This window comes from Labeo rohita, chromosome 11 (genome assembly GCF_022985175.1).
Source record: "Labeo rohita strain BAU-BD-2019 chromosome 11, IGBB_LRoh.1.0, whole genome shotgun sequence".
Taxonomy (NCBI): domain Eukaryota; kingdom Metazoa; phylum Chordata; class Actinopteri; order Cypriniformes; family Cyprinidae; genus Labeo; species Labeo rohita.
The window spans coordinates 13,716,314-13,729,750 of record NC_066879.1 but is presented as its reverse complement, the minus strand read 5'-3'; the positions used below and the strand labels follow the sequence as shown (position 1 = coordinate 13,729,750).

The 13,437-nt window shown below is 36.2% G+C and overlaps 1 protein-coding gene across 1 annotated transcript in view; it reads left to right on the top strand.

The window, feature by feature from the left end:
* gli2b (GLI family zinc finger 2b) overlaps positions 1–13,437 on the top strand; it is a 108,757-nt gene that overhangs the window by 57,043 nt on the left and 38,277 nt on the right. The window contains exon 3 of the mRNA XM_051123211.1: positions 4,963–5,068. Coding sequence (XP_050979168.1) covers positions 4,963–5,068 — 106 coding nt within the window. The remainder of the gene's footprint in view (positions 1–4,962; positions 5,069–13,437) is intronic.

Genomic DNA, 13,437 nt, shown 5'->3' with positions numbered 1-13,437 from the left:
CGGGGCGGGTTCGCGTTCGCCGCCATCTCATTTCGGTCAGGAGTGTTTACGGAGACACAAACGTTTGGGTTTAACTTGTGTATTTTTCATGCTTCCAATTACCCTAGTTTGTGTCTTTCCCCCGTTTTATTTTTGCATCTCCTCCTCCTCCGACGTCGTGATTAAAGCGTAAAGTCGGCCTTAACCGGACCCGCGTGATTAGGATTCATGCGGTGGTCCGTGACTTCAGCGCGGGAGAATTCCTGCAGCGGCTCCGTCATGTTCCGCTGACCCACTTCACTCCTTCTCTTTGTCCTCGACCTCTCTTCCCATCGGCCCCTGCAATAATTCACCCGCTGCATTAGTAATGGCGCATTAACTGCGGCCGGGCGCTGAATGCAGCCTCCTCGCAGCGTTTACAGGCCGAGCTTCTCCGCTTCCCTGCTATCTAAAGGTCAGACCCGAGCTTCGTGCTCCAGTTGCGTGTTTTAGACCGCTGGTGTGCTTTCAACAGCTGTGTGGCATTACTGTAGTGCATGTCAGGTGTGTTTTTATGGTGTTTTTCATCAATTAAAGGCATCCTGAGGCATTTTCCATGACAAATACTATAAAGGGAGCACATGACTCCGGCTAGTCACGCAGCTGATTTGATTGTGCTAAAAACACGCCAAATAAGCAGACTGTACAAGTAAAGATCACTTTAGTCACGTCTGAATTACTGATCTCAGCATTTCACTAAATCTGTGATTCTGCAGACAAACTTGTGGATGAACAGAACAAAACAGGCTGAGTTCATCTCAAGTTCATGATCAAGTGAAAGATCATCTGTCATGTAATCACCTTTATGTTTTTTATGTAGAACACAAAATGAGACGTTTAGCAGAATGTTCATGGTGTTAGATTCTAAAACGGACTAAAACCAACATAAGAGTGGGAAAATGTTCTTTTAATGAACATTTTGTCATTATTGACTGAAAAATCTTCACCTCTGATGACATTCTGAAAAAAACGTCTCTGTATTCTGTCGAAGGTTTGGAAAAACATCACATTTTCTCAGTGTGCTTTCCTTTAAGTTTCCATCTTCTGTTGAGCATAAAAGAAGATATTTTGAAGAATGTTAGCAACCTAGTGGTTGCTGGTACCCATTGACTTCCATAGTATAGTATTTTTAGTATTATAGTAGTATTTTTATCCATAGTATTTCTTCCCTACTATAGAAGTCAATGGCTACCATCAACTGTCTGGTTCCCAGCATTCCTCAAAATGTATTTTATGTTCAACAGAAGAAAGCAGAAAAAAAAAAAAATTTGTGTGTGTGAACGATCCCTTTCAGCTCCAAAACACATGAAAACACCATGAAAGCATCATAAAAGTGGAAAATGCATTTTATAATGAGGATTTTATCATTTTTGCCTGAAAAATCTTCACCTCTGACGACATTCTGCAAAACATCTCAGTTTGTGTTCTGTTGAAGGTTTGGAAAAACATTAATGTAAATAAATGACTTTAATTTAGTTTTCTTTTTTTTCAAGTTTCCATCTTCTGTTGAACACAAAAGAAGATATTTGAAGAATGTTGGCAACCAAGTGCTTGCTGGTACCCATTGACTTCCATAGTATTTTTTTCCCTACTATGAAAGTCAATGGCTACCATCAACTGTCTGGTTCCCAACATTCCTCAAAATGTCTTTTATGATCAACAGATGAAGGAAATTTGAGTTTGGAACAACATAAGGTTGAAATCACTCACAAAATTGGGAAAAAAAAATTTGTCATTTTTTACTGAAAAATCTTCACCTCTGATGACATTCTGCAAAACATCTCAGTTTTTGTTCTGTCAAATGTTTGGAAAAACATCATTTTTTCCCCCTAAGTTTCTATCTTTTCTTGAACACAAAAGAAGATATTCTGAAAAAAAAAATGGTAACCAAAGAGTTGCTGGTACCCCTTGACTTCCATAGTGTTTTTTCCCCTATGGAAGTCAATGGCTACCAGCAACTATCTGGTTCCCAGACATTTTTGGGTGAACCCTCCCTTAAAGCTCCAAAACAGATGAAAAACACCATAAAAGCATCATAAAAGTAGAAAAATTGCATTTTATAGTAAGATTTTGTCATTTTTGACTGAAAAATCTTCACCTCTGGTGACATTCTGCAAAACATCTCAGTTTTTGTTCTGTCAAATGTTCGGAAAACATCAAGGTGAATAATTTTTTTTTTTTCAAATGTGCTTTTCTTTCAAGTTTCTATCTTCTGTTGAGCACAAAAGAAGGTATTTTGATGAATGTTGCTGGTACCCATTGACTTCCATAGTATTTTTTTTCCTACTATGGAAGTCAGTGGCTACCATCAACTGTCTGGTTCTCAACATTCCTCAAAATGTCTTTTATGTTCAACAGAAGAAAGAAATGCAGGAACTATTCCTTTAAGCTCCAAATCACTTGAAAAACACCATAAAAGCCTTACAGAAGTGGAAAAATTGCATTTTATAATGAGGATTTTGTCATTTTTGACTGAAAAATCTTCACCTCTGATGACATTCTCCAAAACATCCAAACAGGTTTGAAGAAATGTCAATGTGAATAAATGACTTCAATTTTGTTTTATTTTTTTATCAGTGCGCTTTTCTTTTAAGTTTCCGTCTTCTGTTGAGCACAAAAAAATATATTTAGAAGAATTTTGGTAACCAAACAGTTGCTGGTACCCATTGACTTCCATAGTGTTTTTTCCCCCTATGGAAGTCAATGGCTACCATCAACTGTCTGGTTCCCAACATTATTGAAAATATCTTTTATGTTCAACAGAAGAAAGAAATTCAGGTTTGGAACAACATAAGGTTGAGTAAATAAAAAAATTTAAAATTCTATCTCTTCAAGCACCAAAATGGACGAAAAACACAATAAAAGTATCATAAAAGTGGAAAAAATTGCATTTTAAAATGAGGACTGAAAATCTTCCCCTTGTCATTCTGCAAAACATCTTCGTTTGTGTTCTGTCAAAGGCTTGTATCAACATCAGGGTGAATAAACAACACCAGTTTTGTTATTTTCGGTGCGCCTCCCTTTAAGTTTTACATTATGTAAATGTGAAGTGAAAGAGAGAGACAGGAAAAGCAGCGGGTCATTTCCTGTCCTCCGGGACGCTCTTGTCTGCCACTCTGAAGGGTATGAACAAATTGACAGAGAAGCAGAGAGAGCGAGAGTGTGAGAGACTGCTGACTCACACTGCTTCTTTTGAGCGTACGAATCCTCTGGAGGAGCTGCTGAGAACCCCAGGTGTGGCTAATGACCCGTGACCTTTGACCTCCACAGGTCACCCCTCACCCTCCCACTGCTGCCGCCTTAAAGAATGTTAATACAGTCCAGAGATCAGCTGATTCACTTAGCCTCCTCTCATTCCTGCTAAGTCAAGCATTACTAGTACTAGCGGTCATAGTTAGTTAGTTTGCATGTGGAAACAAGAATACATTAGCAACCAGAGCTGGGTAGATTACTTACAGTTATTAGATTACTTTTAGATTACTTTTTATGTAACTTACCATTAAATGTAGCATATGTGATCCTGGACCACAAAACCAGTCATAAGGGTATTTTTTTTATTGCTTTCCATTAATATCTGTTTTGTTAGGATAGGACAATATTTGGCTGAGATACAACTGTATCTGAGGGTGCAAAAAAATCAAAATATGGAGAAGATCGCCTTTAAAGTTGTCCAAATGAAGTTGCTAGCAATGCAAAGTTTTGACATATTTATGGTATGAAATTTTCAAAATATCTTCATGGAACATGATCTTTACTTTAATATCCTAAAGAAAAAAATATTATTTTGACCCATACGATGTATACGTGCTACTTACGACTGGTTTTGTGGTCCAGGGTCACATATTGATATAAAAAGGCAAAGAGAAAAAAATATATTCCATTTTTTCATGTGAATATGTAATCGTGTAATCCATAAAAAGTAACTGTAATCTGATTATGAGCATTATATAATGTAACTGATTTTGTAATCTGATTACATCATCCAGATTACATGTAATCAGTTACTCTTTAGCTAAAACCTCAAGAACAGGAAATCTTATAAAGTCTAGATCTCTTTGATTTCACCCCGTTTGTTTTATATCCGTTTGTTTACGCGGGGCATGAAAAGATTGAAGGAGCTCCAGGAGCGAAAGACTAATTAGAAAGGAAAGCTAGTTAAGACTTTAACATTGCAAACCGCTCTTTGCATATGGCAAAGAAACCGACAACTGTGGTTTCCCGTTATCATAACAGCTAATGAAGCCCTGTTGGCCTTTAACAGGACGTCCCGAGCCAACGGAGGCTTTATTACAGGAAAGTGCTGATTCTGATTCTCTTCGGGCTCAAATAAAAGGATCCAGCCAAAGGAGTTATGATGAAAAGAAACGCCGGCCAACATATACGGCAGACTGTAAAACGCTGAGGCAACGGGCAACAGCTTTTAGTCTCTCATTAGCGGGCGGTTTGATTTCAAAGGCCTGACCTCCTCTGATTTCACGTCGCCCTGGCACCTTCGTTTTGGGGCCGGCAAAGCGTCGGGGACGCGGACGGATCAGTGTCGGTTCAGCGGGGAGATGTTCCGGTTGGCACGGCCCAGCGTGAGGCAACGATGCCGGGCCGAGGAATATTCTCTCCCTGCGCTGTCAGCCCCAGTTTGCGTCCCCGATGGTTTTTTCCTTCACAACGTCCATCATCTGTGCGAGTTCAAAGAGCGTCTAGCTGCAGGTCTTTGTCAAAAGCCCAGTTGGATATCTTTTATGTTGGGGATGTAGGATTTCTTAGGATACTTTGATTATTTATTTATTCCTCCACTCTTGTGTGATAGTGCCAATATTTTACACGAAACTGCTCAGCGCGCTCTGAAATTCATGTTACTTTATTGTAGCGCTGTTGCCTTTGAAATTTCTTTTTTGAAACTCTTGGCTTTTTCTCAACTCCCTCTCTCTCTCTCTTTCTCTCTTGCAGGCCCTCATCACATCTTCCCGACTTTCCATTCTCCGATCCCCATCGACGTGCGTCACCACGAGGGGAGATACCACTACGAACCCCATGCGCTCCACGCTCTGCACGGGTGAGCCTGCGGCCCTCTCCGTTTCTGGCTCTGGTTCTCAGCGTTTGTGAATATAAATAATCTCTGCGCTCGCAAATAAAGCGTCTGCTTTGTTTATGCCTGCGGTCAGAATGCACGCAGACATGCAACATTCAAATGCAGGGGTAATCAGGTGATCCCGAAAAAGCATACGACTGAAATGGACGATCAGATTCGGAGAGAAAACTGGGCTATGTCATTCGGTTCTCGGTTTAACCGTTTAAAAAACATATAAACCCTTGCCTTGTGTCCGTGCCAGACTTAAAACTCAAGGCCGGGTAAAACTCAAGGCCAGGAAAGAGATTAGTGTAGTTCAGTAGATCAAACATCTGGAGAGGGGAATATAAACTTTTCTTCTCTCATCTTTGTCTCATTTAATTCTTTCGTTTAACATTTTACCTGAAAGGCATTAAGCAGATACTCTTTCCAGGGCAGCTTGCTTAGTTCCTAAGCTTTCAGTACTTCAGAAAGTTATCTTTAAGGAAAGCAGTATGCAATGATTATATTTTATTGCTCACGGATTGATCTTTCTGAAAGTTTTCATCTTTGTCTCAGATGTTTCTCTTTAAATTCCTTATTCAGACAACCGTTTACATCATTATGTGTATAAACCTACAAAAGTTTTCAGCTGAGATTTCATTTTTAGGTATCAATTTTGTCTCCATGTTTCTCCTGAAATGAGAAATGACATTGCTGAGATCTCTTCTGAAACTCTTCTGAGATTACAAGGAGAAACATGAGGACACTTCATTGAATTTTCAGCTCATTTTTGTCTCTGAGACAACCCTTGATGTAAATTACATGCACAGTCCTATAAGATTATTTGATCTTGAAGAGAACATGGTGAGAAACGACTGAGTTCATAATGAGATCTCTTAGAGGAGAATCAGGGAGTTTTCAGTTTTGTTTCTTTTAAGTGTAATTTTTTGTCTACAGTGTTTGAAATGATCGAGTTCATGCTGAGATCCCTGACTTATAACCAGACTTTGGTAGAAATCGCTGGGCACATTTAAGAAGTGTTTGAGCTCATATTGAGATCTTTTTATTGCAGACTTTGCTGTCTTGAAAAAGCTGAGCACATTGTTGAGATTTCTTCTGAAACTTCAGAAACGTGTGAGAATCAGAACACTTCATTGAGATTTAAGTATCAGTTTTGTCTCAAATGTTTCTCCTGAAATGAGACACATGTTCATGTGGATAGCAGTTTAGATCATTTGAGAAATAATTGAGTTCGTATTGAGATCTCTAACTTTTGATTGTAGACGTGGAAAAAGCTGAACATGTTGTTGAGATCTTTTCTGAAACTCCAGAAGAGACACATTTGAGATTACAAGGAGAAACATGAGAACTAGTTTTCAGCTCATTTTTTGTCTCTGAGTCAACCCTTGATGTAAATTACATGCACAAACCTAAAACAAATAGCATGTGCATACCAGCTTAGATCATTTGATCTTGATGAGGACATGATGAGAAACAAATGAGCTCATAATGAGATCTCTTAAAAGAGAATCATTACTTTTTTGGTGTTGTTTCAGTGAATTTTGTCTCCAGTATTTGAAATGATTGAGGTCATGTTGAGTTCTCTGACTTATAACCAGTCTTTGGTAGAAAACACTGAGCACGTTTGAGAATGTGATGAGAAATAATTGAGTTCATTTTGAGATTTCTGACTTTTGATTGCAGACTTTGGTAGAAAACGCTGAGCACGTTTGAGAATGTGATGAGAAATAATTAAGTTCATTTGTTTTCATATTGCGGAGTTCTCGTCTGAAACTCTTTTGATCTCTTCTGAGACGCATGTGAAATTACTAGGAGAAACATGAGAAATTGAGTCATTGAGTCAATGGGACTCAATGGGACACGTCATTGAGTTTTCAGCTCGTTTTTGTCTCTGAGACAACCCTTGATGTATATTACATGCACAAACTTGTAAAATTAACATGTGCAGAGCAGCTCAGCTCATTTGATCTTGATGAGAAATCACTGAGCTCATAATGAGATCACAACACTTTATTAAGAAGTTGGCTTTAAGTATCAATTTTGTCTCAGTGTTTCTCCTGAAAGTCTTTAATGAGACAACCGTGCATGTGGATGGCGGTTCCAGTAATTCAAAAATTTAATCTTGGGAGAATTTGATGAGAAATAATTGAGTTCATATTGAGATCTCTGACTTTTGATTGCAAACGTTGTTTAAAAAAGCTGAGCACATTGCTGAGATCTCTTCCGAAACTCTAGAAGAGACACGTGAGATTTTAAGGAGCAACATATGAAATGCTCATTTTTGTCTCTGAGACAACCCTTGATGTAAATTACTTGCACAAACCTATAAAATTAGCACATGGATAGCAGCTCAGATAATTTGATCTTGATGAGAAATAATTGAGGAAATAATGAGATCTCAGGGGCAAATCAGGATGTTTTCCAGACAGTTTTGTCTCCAGGTTCTGAAATGATTGAGTTCATGTTGAGGTCTCTGACTTATAACCACACTTTGATAGAAAATGCTGAGCACATTTGAGAATCTGATGAGAAATAACTGAGTTCATTTTGAGATTCATGACTTTTGATTGTAGACTTTGGTAGAAAAAAGATTCCACTGCAAATTTTGGTAGAAAAAGCTGAGCATATTGCAGAGATCTCGTCTGAAACTCATCTGAGACGCATGTGAGATTACAAGGAGAAATATGAGAAATGACACACCTTATTGAGTTTTCAGCTGATTGTTGTCTCTGAGACAACCCTTGGTGTAAATGACATGCACAAACCTAAAAAAATTGCATGTGCATACCAGCTCAGATCATTTGATCTGGATGAGAACATGATGAGAAATCACTGAGCTCATAATTAGGGGCGAATCAGGATGTTTTCATTTAGTTGTTTGTTTCAGTTTTGTCTCCAGTTTTTGAGTTTGTGTTGAGTTCTCTGACTTATAACCACACTTTGATAGAAAATGCTGAGCACATTTGAGAATCTGATGAGAAATAATTGAGTTCATTTTGAGTGCAGACTTCGACGGAAAAAGCCGAGCACATTTGTCGAGATCTCTTCTGAAACTCCAGAGGAGTCAGCATTTGGTCTCATTGCTGTTTAGGAGAACCGGTTGAGAGATTTGAAAGATTTTTCTCTTTCCTAAGGGTTTAGTCGTGTCTCCCCAAACAAAGATCTTCCTTAGCCGTCCAGCCCGAGGCTCTGCGGTTCTCCCAGCATCCTCCGGTTCAGGTGCGTCGGGCGGCGGCAGTAATGTAGGTTAACCTCCAGACCTTCAGAGCTTCCCGCGTCCCACGTGCATTTTCCAGCGGATCGGCGGCGGTATTGTAGAAACAGAACATAAAGTGGGCCGCGCTAGTTTTTGAAGTTACACTTTGTTGTTTTTCCTTAAATACAGCAGCACGGAGCTTTTTTTCCCTCCTCGTCTTTTTTGAAACGGGGTCTGGAGGCTCGAAGGAAGGTTTATCTTAAAAGAGCAGAATAAATCGATAGAATTCTCGAAGTAGCGTTGTTACATTTAAATTCACAGATTTTGATGGTGATACATTCGGTCGGCCCGCTAGCAGCTAGCCTATTCATCACGCGTAGAGCCGCGTTGGGGGGGGACTAGCTGTCTCAACACTCGCTCGCCTTGATTAATGTGATTTGATCTTGACAGTGGACCCCTAATTCATCAAGACCTTGATCTGGCTGTCTTTTCCTCTGCCTGAGCCAAATTCATCTAATTACAGGGACATTGTGCAGCAAATTAAGCGCGGTGTCGCCCGTGGCAAGCCGGGACACTTTGTTACAGTCGCCGGGCGGCATGTCAAGGGTCTCCGAGCTGATTGTCTAACATGACATCTCCATACAGTTCGTTTTATCATTGTTTGCATATAAAATAATGAGGGCGCTGGTTATTTTGTCAGAGCTGTCAGCCGAGCGGCCGTAGGAAGCTTCCCCTATGGATATCTCGCTTTCCTTCTTCATTTTTTTTACTCCGTTTGACAAAGCGAGGGGGAGAAAAGGTAGCTTTTTTGTTCCGGAGCTGGCTGAAATGACAACCGGAGCTCCGACAGGAGCGCCGTGGGAATTCTCCCAGGCGGAGGGAAGGGAGCGCCGGTGACTCCGCCGAACGAACCTCCCACTTGTCAGCGTCGTTTCTCGTCCAAGAGAGTGTCAGAAAGCTTCCGGCGAGATGACAGGACACTTCCACTGCTCCGGTGCTGCGGGGAAAAGTGGTTTGAGGGAGTTTCTCACGTCTGTGGTTTAGTCCAACTGTCTTAAAGTTTGTAAAAATGAACAAGAAACATAGTTACAGTTAAGTACTTACTATGGAAGTTTAGCTGGAAAGTTAGCAGCACTGTGAAAACTGCTATTGAAAATGACATTTTTGAGTTTATGCCTCTTTTTACAAATCGAGGGAAAAATTGAAGCTATTTTTTGTGGTAATCGACTGAAAGCTATGTGATATGTTTACCATATTACATATTACATTTACCGTATAATAATAATAACAATATTTTTTTTTAGAATTTATATATATATATATATATATATATATATATAATTTTTTTTTTTTAATTGACTGAAAGCTTGTAGACTTAAAGTCGGACTATAATTTATATATTAATAATGTAATGAAATAATAATAATAATAATATATTTTTTAGAATATTTTTAAAGTTTTTGTAACTGACTGAAATCTTGTAGACTTAAAGTTGGACTATAGTTTATTTATTAATAATGTAATAATATAATAATAATAATAATAATAATAATAAATATTTTTTGTGGATGTTGTTAGATTTTTTTGTTATTGACTGAAATCTTGTACACTTAAATTTGGACTATAATTTACATATGAATGATATGGTAAAAAAAAAATTATATATATATATATATATATATATATTAGAATATTGTTGGATTTTTATAATAATAATAACAAGAATAACAGTAATAATATTTTTTTGTAATTGACTGAAAGCTTGTAGACCTAAAGTCAGACTATAATTTATATATTAATAATTTAATGATATAACAATAATAATAGTTATATTTTTTGTGGATATTGTTGGATTTTTTTGTTGACTGAAAGCTTGTAGACTTAAAGTTAGACTATAATTGATATATAAATAATATGGTAAATGATATAATAATAATAATAATAATATAATAATATTTCAGAATATGACTGAACTGACTGAAAGCTTGTAGATGTAACGGACTATAATATTTGTATGAATAATATGGTAATAACAATAATAATAATATATTTTTTGGAAATTGTAAGATTTTTTTGTAATTTACTGAAAACTTGTAGACTTAAAGTCAGACTATAATTTATATATTAATAATTTAATTATATAATAATAATAATAACTAATATTTTTGTGGATATTGTTGGATTTTTTTTGTTATTGACTGAAAGCTTGTAGACTTAAAGTTAGACTATAATTTATATATTAATAATAAGGTAAATGTAATGAAACATATCACATATCTATCATCTCAAAAATGTGTAATCTTAAAGTTGGACTATAAATCATATTAATAATATAATATATACTATAATTGCATTGATGGCATCAGAATTAATAGAGAGCGAGAGAGACTGATCCTTTAAACAAGATTTAAAGTTTTAAGACATGTAGTTGCAAATATGATATCCTTGACTTTCTTGAGTTTACCTGTATATTCTACAGCTTTAAAGTTTGATTTTCTTGTCTGTGTAAATCACAAATGGTGGTTGATGAGGTTTTGTGTGTTGAGGTGTGATGTGAAGCATCATTCATCTGGAGCAGTGTTAGTATGTAGGTCGCTGTCCTGTGCTTGTGTTTGTATGTGAGGAAGTATGGAAGTATTGTTTGTTCCGTGAGAGTTTGGGGACTGTGTGTGTGTGTGTGTGTGTGTGTGTGTGCTGTGGCTTTCTGGCAGAAATGTGATTTATCTAAATCAGAGTATCAGCCCCCAGGTAGAGACGAGTTCCTGTCATACAGCAATTCATCACTGGCACCGCACACACACACACACACAAACACACAAACACACAGCCACTAGTACGTCAGTGTGCAGTAGATTTTGGTTACATATACTGTACAAACCTGTGGGCATATACACTGAAATTTAGACACACTTTATATATATTGATGCTATATTTATACACTACCAGTCAACAGTTTTTGGACAGTAAGTTTTTTTAAAAGAAGACTTTTCTGCTCACCAAGCCTGCATTTATTTGATCCCAAATACAGCAAAAGCAGTAATATTGTGGAATATTTTTACTATTTAAAATAACTGTTTTCTATGTGAATACCTGTTAAAATGTAATTTATTTCTGTGATGCGCAGCTGAATTTTCAGCATCATTACTCATCTTCAGTATCACATGATCCTTCAGAAATCATTCTAATATTCTGATTTGCTGCTCATTATTATTATTATCACTATCTAAAACAGTTGAGTACTTTTTTTCTGGATTCTTTGATGAATAGAAAAATCCAGAGATCCAAAGAGTTATAGAAATTGATACTTTTTTTTAGCAAGAATGCTTTAAATTGATCAAAAGTGATGATAAAGACATTTATAATGTTACAAAAGATTTCTATTTGAGATTAAAGCTGTTCTTCTGAACTTTATATTTACCAAAGGAACCTGAAAAAATTCTACTCAGCTGTTTTCAACGTAATAATTATAATAATAGTAATAATAATGTGATCAAGTGGCGAGTAATGATGCTAAAAATTCAGCTTTAAAATCACAGGAATAAATTACATTTTAAAATAGATTAAAATTGAAAACAGTTGTTTTAAATAGTAAAAATATTTCAAGATTTTACTGTTTTTGCTGTACTTTGGATCAAATAAATGCAGGCTTGGTGAGCAGAAGAGACTTCTTTAAAAATATAAAAAAAAATCTTACTGTTCATAAACTTGTAGAAAACTGGTAGTGTATAAATTTATGCTTATAACTATATATATAGATATATATTTATACATTTTATATATTTTATATGTACAATTTTATATAACATAAGGTTATCTTTTTAATATTAATATCATAATATTTTAAATATAATTTAATTAAATTTAAATATAATGTTAATTTAGAATTTTTATAATTTAAATATATTTAAATTTAATTAATATTCAGTTGTTAAATGTCATAATTAATTATTATAAATGTTATAAATAAATGTTTTTTCTATTCTTACATATACTAAAATGTAGACATATTATATATTTACATTTTACATTTACACTGATTTTCTCATCTCTACACACCTTTTATTGTTTAAATTAATTAATTAATTTAATTAAATAATAATTAATTAAATTATGTTAAATAGTTTTTGTATATTATTTGTATTATTTTACCATATTTTATATCATATGTTTCACGCTGCAAACATATATATGAATATGTTATATCTATATATAGTGTTTATTTATTTATTTTTTTAATTTAATAATAATTTAATACATTATTGATATATATTATTATTATCATACATACAATATAATAATAAAAATAATACATTTTTACAACATTTTTGAATGAAATGTTGTGTTTATGTAATAAAAACTTAAAGAAAGAAAAAAATTGTAAAAATGTAATATTACATGTTTTGTTGTTTTTTTAATGTACTTGTAGTAGTAGTTTTAATAGTAGTATATGAGGAGCAGAACAGAAATGAGTCATTTTTAGCTACAAAATAAAAGTGAAGCAGCTCAGATCATTTCATCACTTGACTTTGGTGTCTTGGAGCACATTCTGAGACATTGCCCAGATCTCTTGAGGAAATGTGAGATTTCTGTGCTCTTTTTCTGAGGAGAATCATTGAAAAGCGTTGAATATTTGCGATGTTAGCGAGTGAATCTGCTCTGGACTCCCGCGGCGCGTGTGAATGGGCGTTAAAGCGAACGCGCGCGCCTCTCCATCACCTAAAGCGCTCGGATAATGCCAACACGTGGGCACCTGACAGCCTGGCGCGCTCTGGAAACAGGTGCTCTGCCCATCTGCCGCTCCGCACAAACAATGGCCTCGTGACGGGAGTCAAACACGCTCGCGCCGATCGACAATAGACAGCGGTCAAATCAAGCGCACAAACGCTGGACTCATGCGAGGGTTTTATTACTCAGGACAATATTGTGGCAGATTAATAGAGGAAATAAGTGTATTTATGTGCCGTGATTGTGCCTTCTTGCTGTTATGACGGGAAGATAACAGGTATTTGCTAAAGTCTTTATCCAAAGGTGCTAATCAAATCACGGCCAAAAAAGTGAATGCGTCACTCCTGAATATTAGGATGGAGCTCCAGCGCTGCGTCCAGAATCGCTCCCTGTTGCTCATTTAGTGCACATTTTATTTAGTGTTGTCTGA